Source organism: Lynx rufus, unplaced genomic scaffold (genome assembly GCF_022079265.1).
Source record: "Lynx rufus isolate CCGP_SWC_20201006 ecotype Redwood Valley unplaced genomic scaffold, mLynRuf1.p SCAF_14, whole genome shotgun sequence".
Taxonomy (NCBI): Eukaryota; Metazoa; Chordata; class Mammalia; order Carnivora; family Felidae; genus Lynx; species Lynx rufus.
In genome coordinates this window covers 42,557,750-42,577,630 of record NW_025814828.1, presented here as the reverse complement: position 1 = coordinate 42,577,630, position 19,881 = coordinate 42,557,750, and the positions used below count along the sequence as shown (strand labels likewise).

At 49.7% G+C, this 19,881-nt stretch overlaps 1 protein-coding gene across 2 annotated transcripts; it reads left to right on the top strand.

Moving 5' to 3' along the window:
- Positions 1–5,589: 5,589 nt before the first annotated feature.
- On the top strand, positions 5,590–16,965 carry TFE3 (transcription factor binding to IGHM enhancer 3). 2 transcript variants are annotated; one of them, XM_047076225.1, is made up of 10 exons: positions 5,590–5,875; positions 8,168–8,281; positions 9,364–9,658; positions 10,301–10,546; positions 10,629–10,733; positions 12,207–12,324; positions 12,685–12,741; positions 12,915–12,990; positions 14,498–14,645; positions 15,128–16,965. In XM_047076225.1, exons 1-10 carry the CDS (start codon positions 5,760–5,762, stop codon positions 15,566–15,568), a joined length of 1,716 nt encoding a protein of 571 aa, XP_046932181.1. In that variant the 5' UTR covers positions 5,590–5,759; the 3' UTR covers positions 15,569–16,965. The 2 variants fall into 2 exon arrangements, with proteins under 2 accessions (XP_046932181.1, XP_046932182.1); XM_047076226.1 differs by lacking the exon at positions 5,590–5,875 and having other exon boundaries at positions 8,193–8,281; positions 9,420–9,658.
- Positions 16,966–19,881: the final 2,916 nt, after the last annotated feature.

The following is a 19,881-nucleotide window of genomic DNA, read 5'->3' as shown; positions in this document are numbered from 1 at the left end:
ATGTGAGGACACAAGAGGCACCTATCTGCAAGTGAGGCAGACAGTCCTCATCGGACACCAATCCATACAGCATCTTGCTCTTGGACTTCTAGCCTCCTGATCTTCAGGAAAATAAATTTCTGTTGTTTAATGCAACCAGTCTGTGGTATTCTGTTATGGTGGCTCAAGGAGACTAAGACAAAGCAGCATTCTACATCCAAGTACCAAAATCTGTGTTAGTTTCCTGTGGCCGCTTTAACTAATTACAACAAATCCCATGGCTTAAAATATAAGAGATCTAGGGGCACCTGGGTGGTTCAGTCGGTTAAGCATCCGACTTTGGCTCAGGTCATGATCTCACGGTTTGTGGGTTCAAGCCCTGCGTCAGGCTCTGTGCTGACAGCTCGGAGCCTGGAGCCTGCTTTGGATTCTGTGCCTCCCTCTCTCTCTGTTCCTCCCCTGCTCACACTTTGTCTGTTTGTCCCTCTCTCAAAAATAAATATTAAAAAAATTTTTTTAAATATATAAGAAATCTATTATTTCACAGTTCTGGGGGCCAAAATTTCACACAGAAAATAAATTTCACAAAGCCAAAATCAAAGTGTCTGAAGAGCTGGACTCTCTCTGCAGACTCTAGAGGAGAATCTTTTTGTTACCTCTTCCAGCTTCTGGTGGTTTCTTGCATTCCTTTGCTTGTGGCTACATCACGTTGCATCACCTTCTCTTTTTCTGTCAAATCTGCCTCTGCCTTCCTCTTATAAGGACACTTGTGATTACAATCAGGTTCCATTCAGATAATCCAGGATAATCTCCCCATCTCAAAATCCTTTTTTTAAAAAATGTTTATTTCTTTTTGACAGAGAGAGAGAGAGAGAGACAGAGTCCAAGCAGGGTGGAGGGTGGTTCCAGAGAGAGACACACACAGAATCCGAAGCAGGCTTCAGACTCTGAGCTGTCAGCACAGAGCCCCATGTGGGGCCCAAACTCGTGAACCGCAAGATCATGACCCAAACCGAAGTCTAACACTCAACCACTCAACCGACTGAGCCACCCAGGCACCCCTCCCTGTCTCAAAATCATTAATTAAACCACATATGCAAACCATATTTTGCCATAAAAGGTAACACTCACAGGTTCCGGGGATTAGGACACGGACATTTTTTTTGGGGGGGGGGATCATTAGTCATCTGACCACACCATCCTATGACAGTTAACAGCTCTACTACTTTACAACCTTACAGAAGACCAAACTCTCTCTCTAATCACTCACTATCTTCCCATAGTCTCTCCAACTGCACCCCAAACCATCTTCCAACCCCCTAATGGTATTCCCAATTTACCCTCCAATAGCTCCCACCTGCACTCTTAAACTGTTTCTGGCAGCCCCATTCCTCCTGAAGACCTTCACATGATCCTTGAGTTACATGCAAACTGTTCTGTAATAGATCCTAACCTTGCCCCAAGCCACCCTTGATCACCACTCACATCTAGCCCTAAACATGCCCAACTTCACCATCCGAGTGCCCTCTCTTCTCCCTCCATATCTCCTGGGTTTTTTTAATAAAAAAAAAATCTTAAATGTTAATTTATTTTTGAGAGAGAGGGAGAGTGCTCAGGCACATGCGTGAGCAGGGGAGGGGCAGAGAGAGGTGGGGGTAACAGGTTCTGAAGCGGGATCTGCGCTGACAGCAGTGAGCCCAATGTGGGGCTGGAACTCATGAACCATGAGATCATGAACTGAGCAGAAGTCAGATACTTAACCGACTGAGCCACTCAGGCGCCCTCTTCCATATCTCCTGTTTTTTTCCCACCCCACAGTTGCCTTATAATGAGACCTCACATGCAAGAGAGAGAGAATGATAGGGAGCAGGGTTGAAAAATTGTGTGAAGTTGTGAGCAAGAGATTAAGAGAGAGACTGAGAGGGAGGACGAGCTTATTGTGGAGAGTATGTGATGGGCAGCACTTGTCATGGAGATATTTGAGATGTGTGTATGAAGCTCGTGTTTGTAGAACTGGGATGTGTGACAGGATGATTAGCCTGTGAGTCTAACGCTGCAGAATTTTTTCTCCCAATCTGCTGCAAGTCTTTTAAATTTGTAGCATCTTGCAACAGATTACAGTTTTATATATTTTTTAAATGTTTATTTATTTCGAGAGGGAGAGAGAGTGCCATCAGGGGAGGGGCAGAGAGAGGGGGGCAGAGAGTGAATCCCAAGCAGGCTCCATGCTGTCAGTGCAGCACCCTACTTGGGGCTCAAGGGACCATGACCTGAGCCAAAATCAAGAGTCAAATGCTTAACCGATTGAGCCACCCAGGCCCCCCTAGAGTTCTATATTTTGATGTCATCAAACCGGAGACATAGTGCAGCAGGGTGGTAAGGAATGCTTGGGTTCCAATTCCAGGTTTTATAAACTGGGATTACCTAGAGCAAGTGACTTAACCTAGCTGTACCCCGGTTTCCTGACCTAGAATTTGGGATAATAAATGGAACCCTACTCAGAGGTCTGTTGTGAGAATTAAAATGAATTAATGCAGATAAAGTACCAAGAATGACCAATCAGTGTTGCTTATTGTTACTTTTTAAAAGTTTATTTACTGATTTTGAGAGTGGGGGAGGGGCAGAGAGAGAGGGAGAGAGAGAATCCCAAGCAGGCTCCAGGCTGTCAGTGCAGAGCCTGACGTGGGGCTCAATCCCACAAACTATGAGATCATGACCTGAGCTGAAATCAAGAGTCAGATGCTTAACTGACTGAGCCACCCAGGTGCCCCTTTAACATTTTTTTTAATGTTTATTTATTTTGGAGGGAGGGAGAGAGAGAGAGAGAGAGAGAGAGAGAGAGAGAGAGAGAGAGAACTAGTAGGGGAGGAGCAGAGAGAAAGGGAAACAAGAGGATACAAAGTGGGCTCTGTGCTGACAGCAGTGAGCCTGATATGGGGCCCAAATTCACAAGCCAAGTTTTTAATATTTTTCTGAATGTTTATTTATTTTTGAGAGAGAAAGAGAGAGAGAGTGTGTGAATGTCAGTGGTGGAGGGGCAGAGAGAGAGCAGCAGGGAGGATACAAAGCGGGCTCCTTTCGTCAAATTTTTAAACGTATTCTCCAAAAGTATTTTGTCCTGATGTTTTTAAAGTTTCTTTTTTGATGTTTAGGTCTTTAATCTGGAATTTTTAAAAAAGATTTTAGTTTTAAGTAATCTCTACACCCAATGTGGGGCTCGAACTCATGACCCTGAGATCAAGAGTTCGCTTCATGGACACGCTCCATGGACTGAGCCAGCCTGGCACTCCATGGAATTATTTTTTCTGAATTGTGTAAATTAGGAGTCTAATCCCTCCCCCCAAAAGACAGTCATTTCTCCTCAAACCATTTTAGTAAATTCGTCCATCTCCCTCCCAGTTACTTGAAATATCATTTTTGAAACATCATTTACTAATTCTCACAAGTATCCAGGTCGATTTTTGGACTTCTCCTGTACCATAGATCTCATTTGCTATTCCTATTCCCATATCACAATGTTTTACTTACTAATGATTTATGGTATATTTTGAATCTGGTAAGACAATGCTCCATCCTTTCTTCCTCTTTTGTAAGATTACATATTCTTACATATTCAAGGTACCACAGGAATTTTAACATCAGGTTTACAAATTCCATTTTGGAAATGTTATTGGTAATGTGTTGATTTAAAAAAAAAAGTTATTCGGGGGTTACTTGGCTGGCTCAGTCGGTAGAGCATGCAACTCCTGATTTGCATGTTTTAAGAGTTTTAAGTTGTTTGTTGCAAGTTTTAAGAGTTGCAGAGTTTTAAGTTCAAGACCCAGGTTGGGTGTAGAGATTACTTAAAAATAAAATGTCTTTTTGTAAATTTCTTTAATGTTTATTTTTGAGAGAGAGAGAGAGACAGAGCATGAGTGGGGGAGGGGCGGAGAGCGAGGGAGACACAGAAGCTGAAGCAGGCTCCAGGCTCTGAGCTGTCAGCACAGAGCCTGAAGCGGGGCTCAAACTCACGAACTACGATATCATGATCCAAGCTGAAGTCGGACGCTTAACCAACTCAGCCACCCAGGTGCCCCTAAAAATAAAATATTTTTAAAAAGATTCATTTGGGGAAGAAGTGTCATCTTTATTATGTGGATAATGGGGTTGTGTGGAAATAAGGGTGCCAAACACAGAAATGCACAAAGCTCAGTGAAGTTCTCTGAGGTACAACGGTTGTGTAGGGTCTTGGGACGTTGGGAAGGAGGAAGGGAAGGTTGTAGGTCCAGGTGTTTTGTTTTGTTTTTTTTATAAAATTTTTTTTTTCAACGTTTATTTATTTTTGGGACAGAGAGAGACAGAGCATGAACGGGGGAGGGGCAGAGAGAGAGGGAGACACAGAATCGGAAACAGGTTCCAGGCTCTGAGCCATCAGCCCAGAGCCTGACGCGGGGCTCGAACTCCCGGACCGCGAGATCGTGACCTGGCTGAAGTCGGACGCTTAACCGACTGCGCCACCCAGGCGCCCCAGGTCCAGGTGTTTTGTGAGCTGACTGTGCACCTGAAGGTGTGGGCAGGGGACCCTCCGCTGTGTGCATGCCAATTTGCATGTATCTGGAACACAGAAGAGCTCAATCAAGATTTGGTGAATTAGTGCACAAATGAGTGAATCAATTAAGTTTTGGAGAGCTTATTGTCTGACAAACAACTGCTAGCACTTTTCATAAATTATCTCTAAACCTCATAACAACCCTGCCATACAGGTATTATGAACCCCAATTGACAGGCCAGGAAAGCTGAGGCTTGGCGAGGGGCAATCCCTTGCCCAAATCCAAACCCGGGTCTTTATGATTCTAGAAGTCATTCACCGAAGGTACCAGGTCTAATTTCCATCTTTCTACTCATCCATCTACCTGTCAAAGATTTATTAAAGACTTACTGTGTAGCATAACGTCCTAGTACAACAACCGCTCTAGGTGACAGAGCAGGCGCAGCGCTCCCGGGAGGACCAGCTGGGCGGCTAGTTAGTGGGTACTGAAAAGGCGGGGGGTTCTGGTCCAGGGAATGTAGCTGCCAAGGCCTCATAGTTTTGGGTTTGGCTGAGGAGGCCACGGCCAGATGGAGGTTGCAGCGCGGTCTAGGGAGCAGGTATTACGAATATTGACCAAGAGGGGGCGCAGTTCTGCCGCTAGAAGCGTGGCCTGGAGACCCTCTGCACGCCTACAGGCCATCGATGCGCAGGCGCAGAGGACTCAAGGAGCGGCTTAAAAAAAAAAAATCTTGAGGGGGGGAATCTTTTGAGAGGGGGGCGTGGCTTAATAAAATTCCCTCTTGCTGATTTGCCTCTGTCTCTGAGGGCGTGGCCTAAATGCGTCCTTCTCCGAATGAGGGCTGGCCGAATCTAGTTTTCCCTCGGCGTCGGAGGCGTAGCTTAGGGCGGGCCCTAGAGCCACCCCTCTATGATTGGCCGCCTTGCTCAGAGGGGGTGGCCCGGTGAGCTGTCCATCCTCCGTGTGGTCACTTCCTGTGGAGTTTCCCCAGCCCTAAGAGGAGGGGGAAGAGGACGAGGGGGAGGAGGGCGGTCGTCCGGGTTTAGGTTGGGGGGGGGGTGTTGGTCCGTTCAGGGCGGGGGATGACTCACTGCCCATCCCATCGCCCCGACGCCGCCCGCCCGCGCAGAGCTGGCTCCATGGCTTAGCGGAGGAGGCGGTGGCGAGCGGGGGGAGGGGGACTCTTATTTTGTTAGGGGGACCGGGCCGAGGCCCGACCGGCCTGGCAGGGCTCGCCCGGGGCCGGGCGTCATGTCTCATGCAGCCGAGCCAGCTCGGGACGGCGTAGAGGCCAGCGCGGAAGGCCCTCGAGCCGTGTTCGTGCTGTTGGAGGAGCGCAGGCCAGTCGACTCGGCCCAGCTGCTCAGGTGCGGGGCCGCCTGGGGCCGGTAGTGCCTACTGGGGTTCCTGGGGGCCTTATCTGGGGGGACAGCGGGAGCCCAAGACTGGGATTGGAGGCCCTCGGCCTGGGTTTGGAGGACGTCGGGGCGCCGGTCTTGGGGGGGCACCTAAGGAATCCGTCGGTGGCCTGCTTGGACTGAGGCTTAAAGAAGTCATGGAAGTGCATGAAGGGAGGCCTGTTTCCGATTTGGGGGTTTAGAGAGGAAGGTTTTGTTGTGTCCACAGCCTGGTCTAGGGTAACTGAACTTGGGGGACTGAGGCTGAATTTGGGGTCCTTCAGTCAGGCATGGATTTAAGGGGGTACTCTAGGCGAGGCACTGATTTTAAGGGACTTTTCCCCTCAGTGGCAGAGAAGGGGTCCTGGGAGACAGAAGTGCTTTCTTGGTCGCTGGTTGCTGGATGATTCCCAGTGGCTGGTTGCTGGAAGCTATGTTTAGGGGTAACATGAATCTGGAGGGATTTGGGGGTATCTCAGATATGCTACATGGGACCGGCTTCGTGAGTGCATGTGAGTGAGCAAGAGAAGGAACATTCATCAAGACTTGACCAGAATAATAACTTCACCCCTGCCCACCCACCCAGCTGGGTCAGATCCCAGGGATAGTGGAAAAGTCCTCTTCCCACACCCCCATAGGGGCTTGAACGGGGGATAGTGAGGCTTACAGAGGCAACAGAGATGGTGCTACCTCTTAGCTCAGAGAAGGCCTCAGACCTTATTTGGGAACCCAGAGGAGGGTCTCGTTCCTGCTGCCACCCACCCTAGCCTCTCAGCCAGCCTTGATCACCCCCTGCGCACGCACGTGTGTGTGTGCGCGCCCGGGCTTCTGTGGTCACACGTACATTCTTTTTCTCTTCCTCTCCCAGTCTGTCTCTCAGACCCTGGAAACAATCTCGAATCTGTCCCTAGAGCTGGAATGAGCACCAATTGCACCATCCCTGCCTGGGTGGGTCCTCTGTGGCCTCTTCCCATCCTCACCTCCATCAGCAGGCTTGTAAGCCCCAGCCCTCTCTGTCCACACCCTGCCCACCCCAGTGTCCCATCTCTTCCAACTTCTGTGCAATGGGTGTGTGAGCATGAGATAGGGCTTTGCCTGCTTTCTTCCTAGGATTGTGCTGAGCTCAGCGGCTCCCCGAGCTTCCTCTTCCCGACTTCCTGGGTGGTTTTAGGTCCCCATCTGAGCGTGAGGAAAGGAAGGAAGACAGATCCTTGGGGAGGGGAGAGAATTCTTGTCAAGTGAAGTCACCCACAATCTCAGAATTTTAAATCTTTGACTCAATTCAGGATGCATATCCATCCACGTGCATGTCAATGCCCCCTACACACTAGGGTCTTGCACCCAGCATGCAGGGCTGAGCAGGAGCCTTTGCATCTGATAGGCTTCCCTGTCTTCTGATGCCTTCATAACAATCTGGATCTTCACATTAGTGGAAATAGTTGAAAAGTAGGGGTGTACGTGGCTTCTTATTTTGTGTCAAGTGGGTGTTGGTATTAGAGGTGTGTGTGTGTTTTGTTCTATCCAAAAAAACAGGAGAGCGCTGGACAAGCCAAGAAAAGAATGCTTGTATAAGCGGATCATCCACCCAAATTCCTCCTCTTTTAAATCCAAATTGCTGGTATGAGGGGAGCCTTTGATATTTCCATTTTGTATTTGGGTGTGCATTGGCATCCCCTGAACTCTGGCTGAGGAGGGGGGGCACTCATTTGCAAAGTCTCAGATCCTTCCGTCAAGTGAATCATCGACCCCAGTTCTTTGTGATGCATTCAGTTTGTGTTACAATGGACTGTTATGCCGAAGGATGCCCCTACCGTGCTGTAAGCGTGTAGACAAACGTGGGCTCACATTCAGCTGTCAGGACAACAGTAGGGGGTGTGGGGGCTGGAAGAGCTGTGAATGCAAAGTCAGGACTCCTGCAAAGTGAATTGTCATTCCTAAATTCTCCATTTCTATTTTCCTCAAACCCAGGTTGTTACACATGATTGTGTTAGAGTGAGGAGTTGGGATCCTGGCACTCTTACTATTTTGAATCCTAAGGGACTGTGGGTAACAGCAAAAGAGAGTGGGGAGTGGAGAGGGAGGAAGACCTCAGAGTTCCTGGTGGTGGTACCCAGCAGAGTGGCCTCCTGTGAAAGGGACACTCTGTTCCCCTCTCCCTGGCATGTGACACTCTCCTCCCACTCCCCACTCTTTCTCTCTCAGAGGGGAGTGAGGTCTCTATACAACCACTGACCATCACCCTTACTTCCTTTCCACCCTCAGCCTCAACTCTTTGCTTCCGGAATCTGGGATTGTTGCTGACATCGAGTTAGAAAGCGTCCTCGATCCTGACAGCTTCTACGAGCTCAAAAGCCAACCCCTACCACCACGCTCAAGGTATGTCTCCGTTGACTCCCCTCCCAATTCCTCTGCCCCACCATCCCCTCTTTATATGCAGAGGCCCTCAGTGCCAGCCCAAGCCTTTCACCAGCCTGTATTTTCCAGACAGTAAAATTGGGGGCAAGAAACAGTGTGTCACACAGGAAAGCAGGTGGCCAAGCTAGGATTCCAGCAAGACCTCGCCTGCCTCCCCTCCACCCCACTTGCATACCCATTGATACACAAATATTGCAGCCAACCTAAGAGGCCCAGAGTCCTGGGCTGGCCAGCATTCCAGCAGCCCCCAGGTGGGCGGATCCAGACCCACAACCCCTGCTCACCCCTTCCTCCTTACGACAAACGCACCCACCCCAGCCCTTGAGGAACCCCTGCTGGTATCTTCTTTCTCCAAGCTTGGACGTCTAAATGTGCTGAGTCATCGGCCTGGGCTCTAAGAGAGGGGAGGGGACCTGGAAGAGGGGCAGGAAGAGAGGATTGTGAAATCTTCGAGATTTTCAAGACCGACTAGCTCCTGAGACTAGAGGCCTAGGCAGGGGAGGACAACAGGCCTGCAGTTGCCCTTGTATCCAGATGCCCATCACCAGGAGCTCAGGGAGCATCTTAGCCCCAAGTTGAGCTTAAGAGCCTTCTGTATCCAAATGTACTGCCACAGCCTCAATTTGGCATCCTGCTGTCCTTTAAATAAATTGAACCCTGCTCCTGGAGCCTAGCAATGGCATCTTTGCTCAGTGTTTGAAAAGGCCCAAATCCAGCCTTCACTATAAGGACTGAGGGCTAAAATTCCCCCACCAGACTGTAATCCCTGAAGGCTGGGACTGGGCTTAGTTACAGTGTCTCCCCCATCAGACAGTGACCCCTGAGGGCTGGGACTGGGCTGAGTTCTCCTATCTCTTACCCTATCAGACTGTGATCCCTGAAAGCTGTGACCAGGCTTGGCTCCTATGTCTCCCCCTCCACACCTTGGCCTCCGAAGGCAGAAAACGGGCCTAATTCCAGTGTCTACTCCATCCCATTATGATTCCTTAGACTTGGGACGAGACTTTTAGCTTACCTGTGGCCCCATATTTCCCATTCCACAGCCTCCCAATATCACTGCAAGCCACCCCAGCTACACTCTCTGCATCATCTTCTGCAGGGGGCTCCAGGACCCCTGCCATGTCGTCATCTTCTTCATCGCGGGTCTTGCTGCGGCAGCAGCTAATGCGGGCCCAGGCCCAGGAGCAGGAGAGGCGTGAGCGTCGGGAACAGGCTGCAGCCTCTTCCTTCCCCAGTCCTGCACCTGCCTCTCCTGCCATCTCTGTGGTCGGCGTCTCCACTGGGGGCCACACATTGGGCCGTCCTCCCCCTGCTCAGGTGCCCAGGGAGGTGCTCAAGGTAAGGTGACATACAGAGGGCCTGGGAGGGGTCTCTTAGTGACTGAGGAATGGTCCTAGTAGCTCTTGAGCAAAGTCCTAGGTGCTCTAAGGAAGGTCCCAGTTACTGTTAAAATAGGCTGTTAGCATCCCATTGTGTTTAGGGATGTGTTGTGGAGTTGTGAGGGGTCCTTGGGAGCCACAGGATGTCTTGGGGACCACAGAAGGTCGTGAGTGCCTCGAGTGGGCCCTGGGGACTATGAAGTAACCCCAGGAAGAACTTTGTAGGAAGGGCTTCATGTATGTGTGATGCATTAGAAGTTTTGCCATTGGGGTGTCTTGGGAAGCCATGTATGGTTCTCAGGTGTCTTAGGTGGTGTTAGAGACTAGGGGGGATGGTCTTGGGGACTGTGACACGGTGCTCCAGAAACTGAGGGATTCTGTCCACCATGGGTGGATCTTGGGGGCTCAGAGGGATTTCTAAAAAAAAGAGTTTGGGTCCTGGAGGAGACTTAACCAGTATTTGGGGAGGGGGTCTCAGATTCTGGGCCTGGTTTGCTGGTCTGAGCCTAGAAACAGATGACCTCTGAGGGTCAGGCTGGGGCTGAGGGTCACCCCTGTCCTACCTTGCCTCCCCCCATCCCTCCTCACCCTTATCCCACAGGTGCAGACCCATCTAGAGAACCCGACGCGTTACCACCTGCAGCAGGCACGCCGGCAGCAGGTGAAACAGTACCTGTCCACCACACTTGGCCCCAAGCTGGCTTCCCAGGCCCTCACCCCACCACCGGGGGCTGCTAGTGCCCAGCCCCTCCCTGCCCCTGAGGCTGCCCATGCTACTGGCCCCACCGGCAGTGCTCCCAACAGCCCCATGGCTCTACTCACCATCGGGTCCAGCTCAGAGAAGGAGGTAAGTGGCTGTAGTCGACCTTCCTATGCTCCCCTTCCTCCAGCTTCTTCTAACACTCTTCCATATTTACTTATTCCCCTAGATTGATGATGTCATTGATGAGATCATCAGCCTGGAATCCAGTTACAACGATGAGATGCTCAGCTATCTGCCTGGAGGCACTGCAGGGCTGCAGCTCCCCAGCACGGTGAGGCCCAGGGATGGGAGGCTGGTCTGAACATCAGTGCATCCCTCTATCACTGAGACTACACCCATGCTGGCTGTGTACATAAGACCCTCGCTTTGGATTGTACTAAGATCGAGAAGGAGGCCGTATGATGAAGATAGAGCATACCAATGCCCTGGTACCTTGTGTTGGACTGCATGGAGAGGTAGACCTTGTAGATTTTGATATATGCAGGGTGGAGACTTCATGTAAATATCAGTGCATACCCAAGCACTCAAGCTTCAGTGTGGGAGGGACCAAGAAATGGAACTCTTGCAGCAATTTGAATGTACCAAAAGATTCAGGTCATTGGGACATACCCAGACCATGTAGTGATTGGAACATATCAAAAGTCATAAAACATAGGGTGGCTGAACCTTGTGATTGGAATGTACAACATCTCTTTCAGTGAACCATGCCAAGAGGCTGGGTCATTTTTAGAGAGGGGATAAAACTCTCTAGAGCAAAGGATGTACCAATAAATTGTAACATTCTGGTTCTGGAACATTCCAGAAGTCCCATAACTTGCTTTGGGACATACCAAGTGGCTGTAACTTTGTTCTAACTTACCTGAAGGACAGAAGCATGTATAAAAATGGCATCAGCTTCTCAGAATTTTTTATTGATTTGGAACAGCTAAAGAATGGGACCTTATATTACATGGGTCCAGCAGACCAGCAGGGGTTTCAAGAGATGGGACTAATTCATCAAGAGGTGGGACTAATTACTTAAGGATTAGTGTGTTGCCCTAGAGTATATCCAGGAGAGTGCAAAGGAGAGAGAAAACACTGAGGCTGGGATAAAAGCAATGAGTGCTCGTGGAGTAGTTGGATGAGAACTCCTGAGAGATCAGAACGTGTAGGAAGATACTAGAGTCAGGAGCTTGGTGCTTGACGATGTACATAAGGTGGTGCGACGTAATCATGGCAAAAGACTAGAGATAGGGCTAGAACTCTCCAGAAGGCTGGATTTTGGATGGAACATTACCATGACAATTTCCCAAGGTCTGAGGAGATTGGGTTGGAGTGTTCAAAGAATGCTGAGTTGGAATGTTCTGCTAGGAGGGGCTAGCGGATTGGAATGTTGCCTTGGAGCCATCAAAGACCTGAGAAGGGTGGTTTTCCAGCATTTCTTCTCAGAGCCAATCCCAGAGTTTGGGAGAGGGGCTTCAGAGGATGATCTGAGGTATTTGAGGGCCTGCAGGGGCATGATGAACAGGCCCAGCAGGCTCAGGTCCCCTGGCAAAGCAGGGTAGGTACCCTAGATCCTGTCTTTCCTATGAGTTGCTCTGTGAAATTCCCTTGAAGGAGAAGGAAAGGTTCCCCATGCTGAGTCAGCCAGCCCTTGCATTAGATTGTCTCTGGAGTATGCGGAGGGTTGGGAGCCTGGTTCTGAGAAGGGGCCAAGCCTGGGGGCTGGTCCCAACCGTCATTTCTCTGCCCTCCCTGCCCCCAGCTGCCTGTGTCAGGGAATCTGCTTGATGTGTACAGCAGTCAGGGCGTGGCCACGCCTGCCATCACCGTCAGCAACTCCTGCCCTGCTGAGCTGCCCAACATCAAACGGGAGATCTCTGGTAAGGGCCAGGGTCTTGGCCCTTTGCGCCCATGCCATACCCCGGGGTGAGCCCTATTATCAACCAGGTGGGCCTGATGCTGGGGGAAGGGCTCTAAGCAGACAGAAACGGGCTGTTTGCCCTCTTTTTCCACGTGGACCCTGGACTTGCTTTTACCCCATTTCCTCTTGTCTTGGGTTTTAACAAATGACCTATCACCCGGGCTTCTTAAAAAAAAAATCATAAAAGTGGCACTTTTTAAAAAAGTCATTTCCCTGCCTGCACCCACCAAATCCTACCCGCCCCCACCCTGGCAGCTGCACTTGCTGCCCTCTTTCTCTCCTGTGCGCAGAGGCCCTGACTACTCCCACTCTCTTCCAGAGACAGAGGCCAAGGCCCTTTTGAAGGAACGACAGAAAAAAGACAATCACAACCTAAGTGAGTGCATGTATATGCCCCTGCCAGCGTGCTGTGCTGCCCTGCCTTAATCCACACCCTGGCCTTCCTTGGGGGACCTCTCCCTGCAACAGCCTCTCCCAACCCCCCAAATCCTCCTCTTCCCTCTTCAGCCCATTGACAACTTTCCTACTCTTCTCCCCCCACCCCCAAAGTTGAGCGTCGCCGGCGATTCAACATTAACGACAGGATCAAGGAGCTGGGCACCCTTATCCCCAAGTCCAGTGACCCGTGAGTCTGGGCCTTAGGGGAGCTGGAGGCTGGCGGGAAGTGGGACAAGGGCCCCATTCCCCTAAAGTTCTTCCTGGGGCGTAACCTTCCAGCATTTCTGCTCCTGGCTGTCTCCCACCTAGCCTTCATCACCCTGAACAGGATTGATACTCCTCATTGTCATCAACCTAAAATTTTAGATGCATGACATTGTAGTCTGTGTGCCTCCTCTGGTCCCCGTAGGACATAGGCACTTAGTTCCTTCTTTTTTTTTAATTTTTAATTTTATTATTATTATTTTTTTAGAGAGGGCACAAGTGAGCAAGTGGCAGAGAGAGTAGGAGAGAGAGAATCCCACGAAGGGCAGAGAGAGAAGCGGAGCTCACCCAAAGCAGGGCTCGAACTCACCCCATGCAGGGCTCAAATTCACAAACCAGTGAGATTATGACCTGAGCCAAAGTCTAGTGCTTAACCGACTGAGCCACCCAGGTACCCCTAGGCACTTAGTTTCTTGTTCACTTAGTGCTTCCTATATTCATTCAAGACATGTATTGAGCTTCTTTGTATCAGAGACCATGCTAGGCCGTGAGGGTACCAGAGGCACAAAACAGACAAAAATCCCTGATATGGAACTGATATTTTAGTGGAGGCAGACAGACCACAAACAAGATAAATAACTAAAGTCTGAGTGATTATTATGAGTGTTGTGGAGAAAATTAAAGAATAGAAGATGGAGGGAGGGCACCTGGCTGGCTCAGTCAGTAGAGCATGCAACTCTTGATCTCAGGGTCATGAGTTCAAGCCCTACATTGGGCACAGACCTTACTTTAAAAAAAGAATAGGGGCACCTCAGTGGCTCAGTTGCTTAAGCGTCTGACTTTGGCTCAGGTCATGATCTCACCGTTTGTGGGTTCGAGCCCCACATTGGACTCCATGCTGACAGTTCGGAGCCTGCTTGGGATTTTTGCTTTATCTCTCTGACCCTCCCCAACTCATGGTTTTTCTCTCTCTCTCAAAATAAATAAACTAAAAAAAAAGAACATGGGGGAATGTTGGCAAGGGTTACAACTTGGGGTGAGGAGGGTGGGCACAGGGCAGGCCTTGACTGACAAGGAAACATTTGAATAAAGATCCTAAGGAGGTAAAGTAGGAGCCATCTGAGTGTCTTGGAAAGAGTGTTTGAGGCAGAGGGCAGAGCTGGGCTGGAGCCCCTGAGGTGGGAGTGGTTTTCTGAGTTCTAGGAGCATTAAGAAGCCTGTGTAGCTGTAGTGACAGGAATCCAAGGGATGTAGGCAAGAAGCAGTGAGGGATCAGGTCAGAGAGGGCCTCCTGGGTTCATGGTGTGATGGGGCACCATTGGAATGTTCCAGGCAGGGAGTTTCCATCTGAGCATTGTATACCCTTGATGTATACCCCCCCTTTCAGATCTAGGCCTACAGCAGGGTGCCCTGCCTAGTGCAATTCCCCCTCGGCTCCCGAGACCCCGTCTGTAACCCCCCCCTTCTTTCTTCCCCCTTGGGCCCTACAGGGAGATGCGCTGGAACAAGGGCACCATCCTGAAAGCCTCTGTGGATTATATCCGCAAGTTGCAGAAGGAACAGCAACGCTCTAAAGACCTGGAGAGCCGGCAGCGATCCCTGGAGCAAACCAACCGTAGCCTGCAGCTCCGAATTCAGGTTTGGGAGGACAAGGCAGTGGCAGAGATTGGGGCGGGGGGGGGTGGGTGGTTCCTGCAGGCAGAGGCAGAGGAAGAACCGGCCAGGATTTTCCTGGCATGTTTGGGGGATCCCCGGGCTTCCCGATTCACATGATGGTGATGATAAATAGGAATCATAACATTAACAAGAACAATGATGGGGATTGGCTAACGTCTATAGTGTTTATCTTCAGCCATGCACTGTGAGGAGAGCCTTATCTCCACTTACTAAGTTGGTCCTCCTGACAGTCCTATGAAGCAGGGACCACTGTTGTACTCATTTTACAGATTGGGACTCTGAGGCTCAGAAAGGTTAAGCAACATGCCTAAAGTTACACAGCTAGTGAGTGGCAGAGGCTGATTTCGAACCCAGGCAGCCTGCCCTTTTCACCATTAAACTCCTCTGCCTCTGAGGAAGTGTGAACCCCATCTTACCCCACCCCCACCCCCTACTTTTTGCAGGAGCTAGAATTGCAGGCACAGATCCATGGTCTGCCAGTACCTCCCACCCCAGGGCTGCTCTCCCTGGCCACAACTTCTGCCTCTGACAGCCTCAAACCAGAGCAGCTGGACGTTGAGGAGGAGGGCAGGCCAGGCACAGCAACATTTCATGCAGCTGGGGGCTCTGCCCAGAGTGCTCCCCATCAGCAGCCCCCAGCGCCACCCTCGGATGCCCTTCTGGACCTGCATTTTCCCAGTGACCACCTGGGGGATCTGGGGGACCCCTTCCATCTAGGGCTGGAGGACATTCTGATGGAGGAGGAGGAGGGGGTGGTGGGAGGACTGTCTGGTGCCCTGTCCCCTCTGCGGGCTGCCTCCGACCCCCTGCTCTCATCGGTATCCCCCGCTGTCTCCAAGGCCAGCAGTCGCCGCAGCAGCTTCAGCATGGAGGAGGAGTCCTGATCAGGCCTCACCCCTCCCCTGGGACTTCCCCACCCAGGAAAGGAGGACAAGCATCAGGATGAGGCCCCGCCTTTTCCCCCACCCTCCCAAGAGACTGCCCTGCCCAGGTGTTCTGGGGGAAGAGAAGAGATGAGGCCCCACCCCTGTAACCAGGCAAGGAGGAGGAGTCAGATGAGGCCCCGCCCCCTCCCCACAATACCAGCTGGTAAGGTATTTAAGCCATGGAGAAGGTGGTAACATCAGGGCCTGTCACCTGGAGGTCACAGCCTCACCTGCACCCCATGGGACCCACCCTTGCCCAGGTGAGAGAAGGAGACAGGATGAGCTGGGCCCCTGAGACTTGGGGACTTTCCTAGCCAGGTCTCCAGGGATAAGGAGGTATCAAGATACTGGTCTATCCCCTCTCTTGGAACCACTAGTCTAGTCCACCATGGCAAGGAAGAGGGGTCAAAATAATAGAGGTCCCACCCAGGGGGTTTAAGCCCTGCCTCTTTCCCATTCTCCCTACCCTGTCCAGCCAAGGAACAGAAGTGAGAATGAGAGCCCCTTCACCTGGGAGCTCAGTCCTGGCCTTCTAGCAATGTAGGAGCCAGGCCCCTTCCCTTCCCTATAGGATCAGCCCAGCGCAGGTATTTCAGGCATGGAGGAGGCCATAAGATCAGGCCACCATGTGGAAATCACAGACCTTGTCCCTTAGCAACATCCCATCCAAGCATTCCACGCTGCAGTGGGGAGTGGCACTTAAGCTCCCCAGCCTTAACCTGGGACCAAGGGGACCTAACCTAGGAGGGCTCTGAGCCGACCTTGCCCTTGGAGAAGGGGACAAATCTTCAAATCTTGTGGGCCAACATTCCAGACCTAGGTCAGGAGTGAGAATTAGACCCTCAACTTTGGGCAGAGTCCTGCCTCCTTCCTTGAAGGGCAGTTTGGGGAAGTGATAGGGATTAGGGGGTACCAAGTACAGGTTCCCAGAACCAGCACCCCAGCATTCTGATATTTTGTATAGGAACAGGAGGAAGGAAGGGGCCTTTGTGGGGAGTTCTTGAGTCCAGGAAAAAGTGGAAGCCTGCCCTAACAAAGCAGAGGCTTGGAGGGAGGATTGCAAAAGCATATGTACCCCTCTTTTGTTTATCTGATTTTTTTATTGACCCTCCACTCAGAAGCTAGGCCACCTCCAACCTCCAGCCTCCACTCAGTTCTCCATTTGGAGGAGTCCTCCCCATTTCAGAGTTATTAAGAGACACTCCCTGCCCATCCCCATCCTTCCTACCACATACACCCAAGGTTGTCAGCTTTGGGTCCTTGGGGTCGAGCCCCAAGGAGGGTGTGCTAAGGGGTCTGTAGGTTTGTGATTAAAATAATAAATGCTAGGCGTGTTTGATGCGCTTTTAACTTTGGCAAAGTGTCTCCTGTCCTTGCTTTTGACTATACAGTGAGCATGGTCCATGTTGGCCAGGAAGAAGAAGGGTTCTTTGAAAAAAAATAATTTAAGTGAGATGGGCACAAGAATTTAGATAGAGGGGCTTGAGGAAAACCCTGTAAGAAAAAGCAGTCAGTCCTTAACTATCTGCCAGGTACACTCCTATTACAAGTGTTACACCTAAATTTTTTTATAAATGTTTATATTTGAGAGACAGAGACAGAACGCGATTGGAGGAGGGGCAGAGAGAGAAGAACTGAAGTGGGCTCTGTGCTGACAGCAGAGCCCGATGCATGGCTTGAAATCACGAGCTGTAAGATCATGACCTGAGCCAAAGTCAGAGGCTTAACCGACTGAGCCACCCAGGCGCCCCCGCCTAATTTTTTAATCTGAGGAATATTTATCAAGATAGTGCTGGTTCTTATTCCCATTTCACGTTCGAAGAAACTGAGGGCCAGAATTTAACTATCTGAAGATATACCTGTAAATGGATTAAGAGCTAAATGGTAAAGTTAGATCTGGCTTGAAGAATTTCGCTGAGGGCAGAGGAGGCAAAGATTTTCTTGCACGTTCACTTTTGAAAGCAACAAGGAAGTGTAGGAGGCTATCTCCTGGCAGACAGTAGAGGTATGCCAGATGGTTGGAAGGGCAAAAAACAAAAACCATGAAGGTAGGGGAACAGGCAAGCAATTCAATTTTGGAACAAATGTTGACATTTGTGGGGGGGGGATTTAAATGGAGGTAAACAAACACAAGTATCTTCTTGAAGGCTGAGGAAAATATTAGTTTTGGCATTCTGCCACCAAACTCTGATTTCCCAGGGCAGGCATCAGGCCTGCCCTGCGTCTCCCCTAGCAGATTATAACTACCACACTGGCTACTCCTTTATATCCTATCACACTGACCCTTAAGGCCTGGTTGCTGAGTCTCTTCCTCCAGACTGGAGGCTCTCAGATACCTTTTCTTTACTTTTTTCTCCTTGAATCTACCATGTTCTCTTTTGAATTTTGTAAACATGACCTGTAACACCCAGATGTGTTTTTTTTTCAAAGTTTGTGTTCTGATATCATTTCAGATTTACAGAAGAGTTGCAGACATTAATGTTCCCGTACCCATCACCCAGCTCTCCCTAATGTAAATATCTTACATAACCATGGCATGTTTATCAATTTTAAGAAAATAACGGCACAGTACCGGGAACTCCACAGACTTTATTTGGATTTGACTTTTTACCGTGATTTTTTTTTTCTGTTCTAGGATCCAAGTAAGGAAACTCCATTTGTTATCTCTTCCTGTGTAGCCAGTTACCACGATCTCGGTGGCTTAAAAACAATGCACACTCTTTTTCTCCCAGTTTTTACGGGTCATGAATCCAGGTTGTTAGCTGGGTCCTCTACTCCAGTGGCTCCCGCAAGGATACAAGCGAGGAGGGTGTTGGGCAGGATCAGGTTCTCTGTGTAGCCTGTTGAACCGAGGGCCTCAGTTCCTTGCTGGCGGTCAGCATGCCTTGTGTTCCTTTCCTTCCATGAGGTAGCTCACAACATAGTAGTTTGCTTTGTCAAAGCCAGCAAGAGAGCCAACTAGCAAAATGGAAGTTACTGTGTCTTGTCATTTAATCACGGGAAGTGACATCTCAAAGGTGAGGCATTTTGTTGGTTAGGATCAAGTTACTCAAGGGGAGGGGAATACAAAAGACCAGGAATATCCATAGGCAGGGACCCCTGAGGAGCCATCCCCCCAGCTCCCTGTCACAGATACCATGTTGCCTTTAGCCATCATGTCTTGGTTTCCTCTGACAGTTTCTCAGTCTGTCCACTGAGAAGGCCTAGACACTACTAATGAGCATCTCTAGCACCCAGATCTTGGTTTCTAAATGCCATTCTCTAGTAAAAGGAACCAGGATCATTGGAGAAATGGCTGGTTTTAAAGGCCAGAATGGGGAAAATAAAAGATGATTCTGGAACATCATATAGTCCCAGAAAGTAAGGAAGTACCCCCCCTCCCAAAAATGGGAACATGTCTTAAGGATATAATAGCCAACCTGAAAGCTCACAATGGCCAAATCTGGAACAACTTGAGCAACAAAAAAATAATGATAGTGTTAGTTTATAGTGCTCCCAAATTAAATATCAATAATTCTGTAGTTATATAAATAAGTGGTATGACTGAATAAGTAAATAAATGCTGGAGACTGGACAACTCTTCCATGCATAAGAATTCTGAATAACAGGGGTGCTTGGGTGGCACAATCGGTTAAGCCAACCGACTCTTTTTTTTTTCAATGTATGAAATTTATTGTCAAATTGGTTTCCATACAACACCCAGTGCTCATCCCAAAAGATGCCCTCCTCAATACCCATCACCCACCCTCCCCTCCCTCCCACCCCCCATCAACCTTCAGTTTGTTCTCAGTTTTTAAGAGTCTCTTATGCTTTGTAAGCCAACCGACTCTTGATTTCAGCTCAGGTCATGATCTCATGGTTCATGGGATCAAGCCCCGTGTTGGGTTCTGTGCTGACAATGTGGAGCATGCTTGGGATTATTTCTCTCTCTCTCTCTGTGCCCCCCCCGTTGGTGTCTCTCAAAATAAATACACATTTAAAAAATAATTCTAAATAATAAATAGAGAAGGAATAAGGGAAATATAAAATTACCATTAAAATATCAGTCTTAATTGCTGCAGACCTAATCCACTAAATGCTAAAATTAGTGGGCAAAACTTTAAGGTGAAGAAAAAGAAATGTGTCAAGTATAATCAAATTTTTTAATTATGGGGTGACTGGGTGGCTCAGTTGGTTAAGCGTCTTGCGGTTCGTGGGGTCGAGCCCTGCATCGGGCTCTGTGTTGACAGCTCAGAGCCTGGAGCCTGCCTCAGATTCTGTTTCTCCCTTTC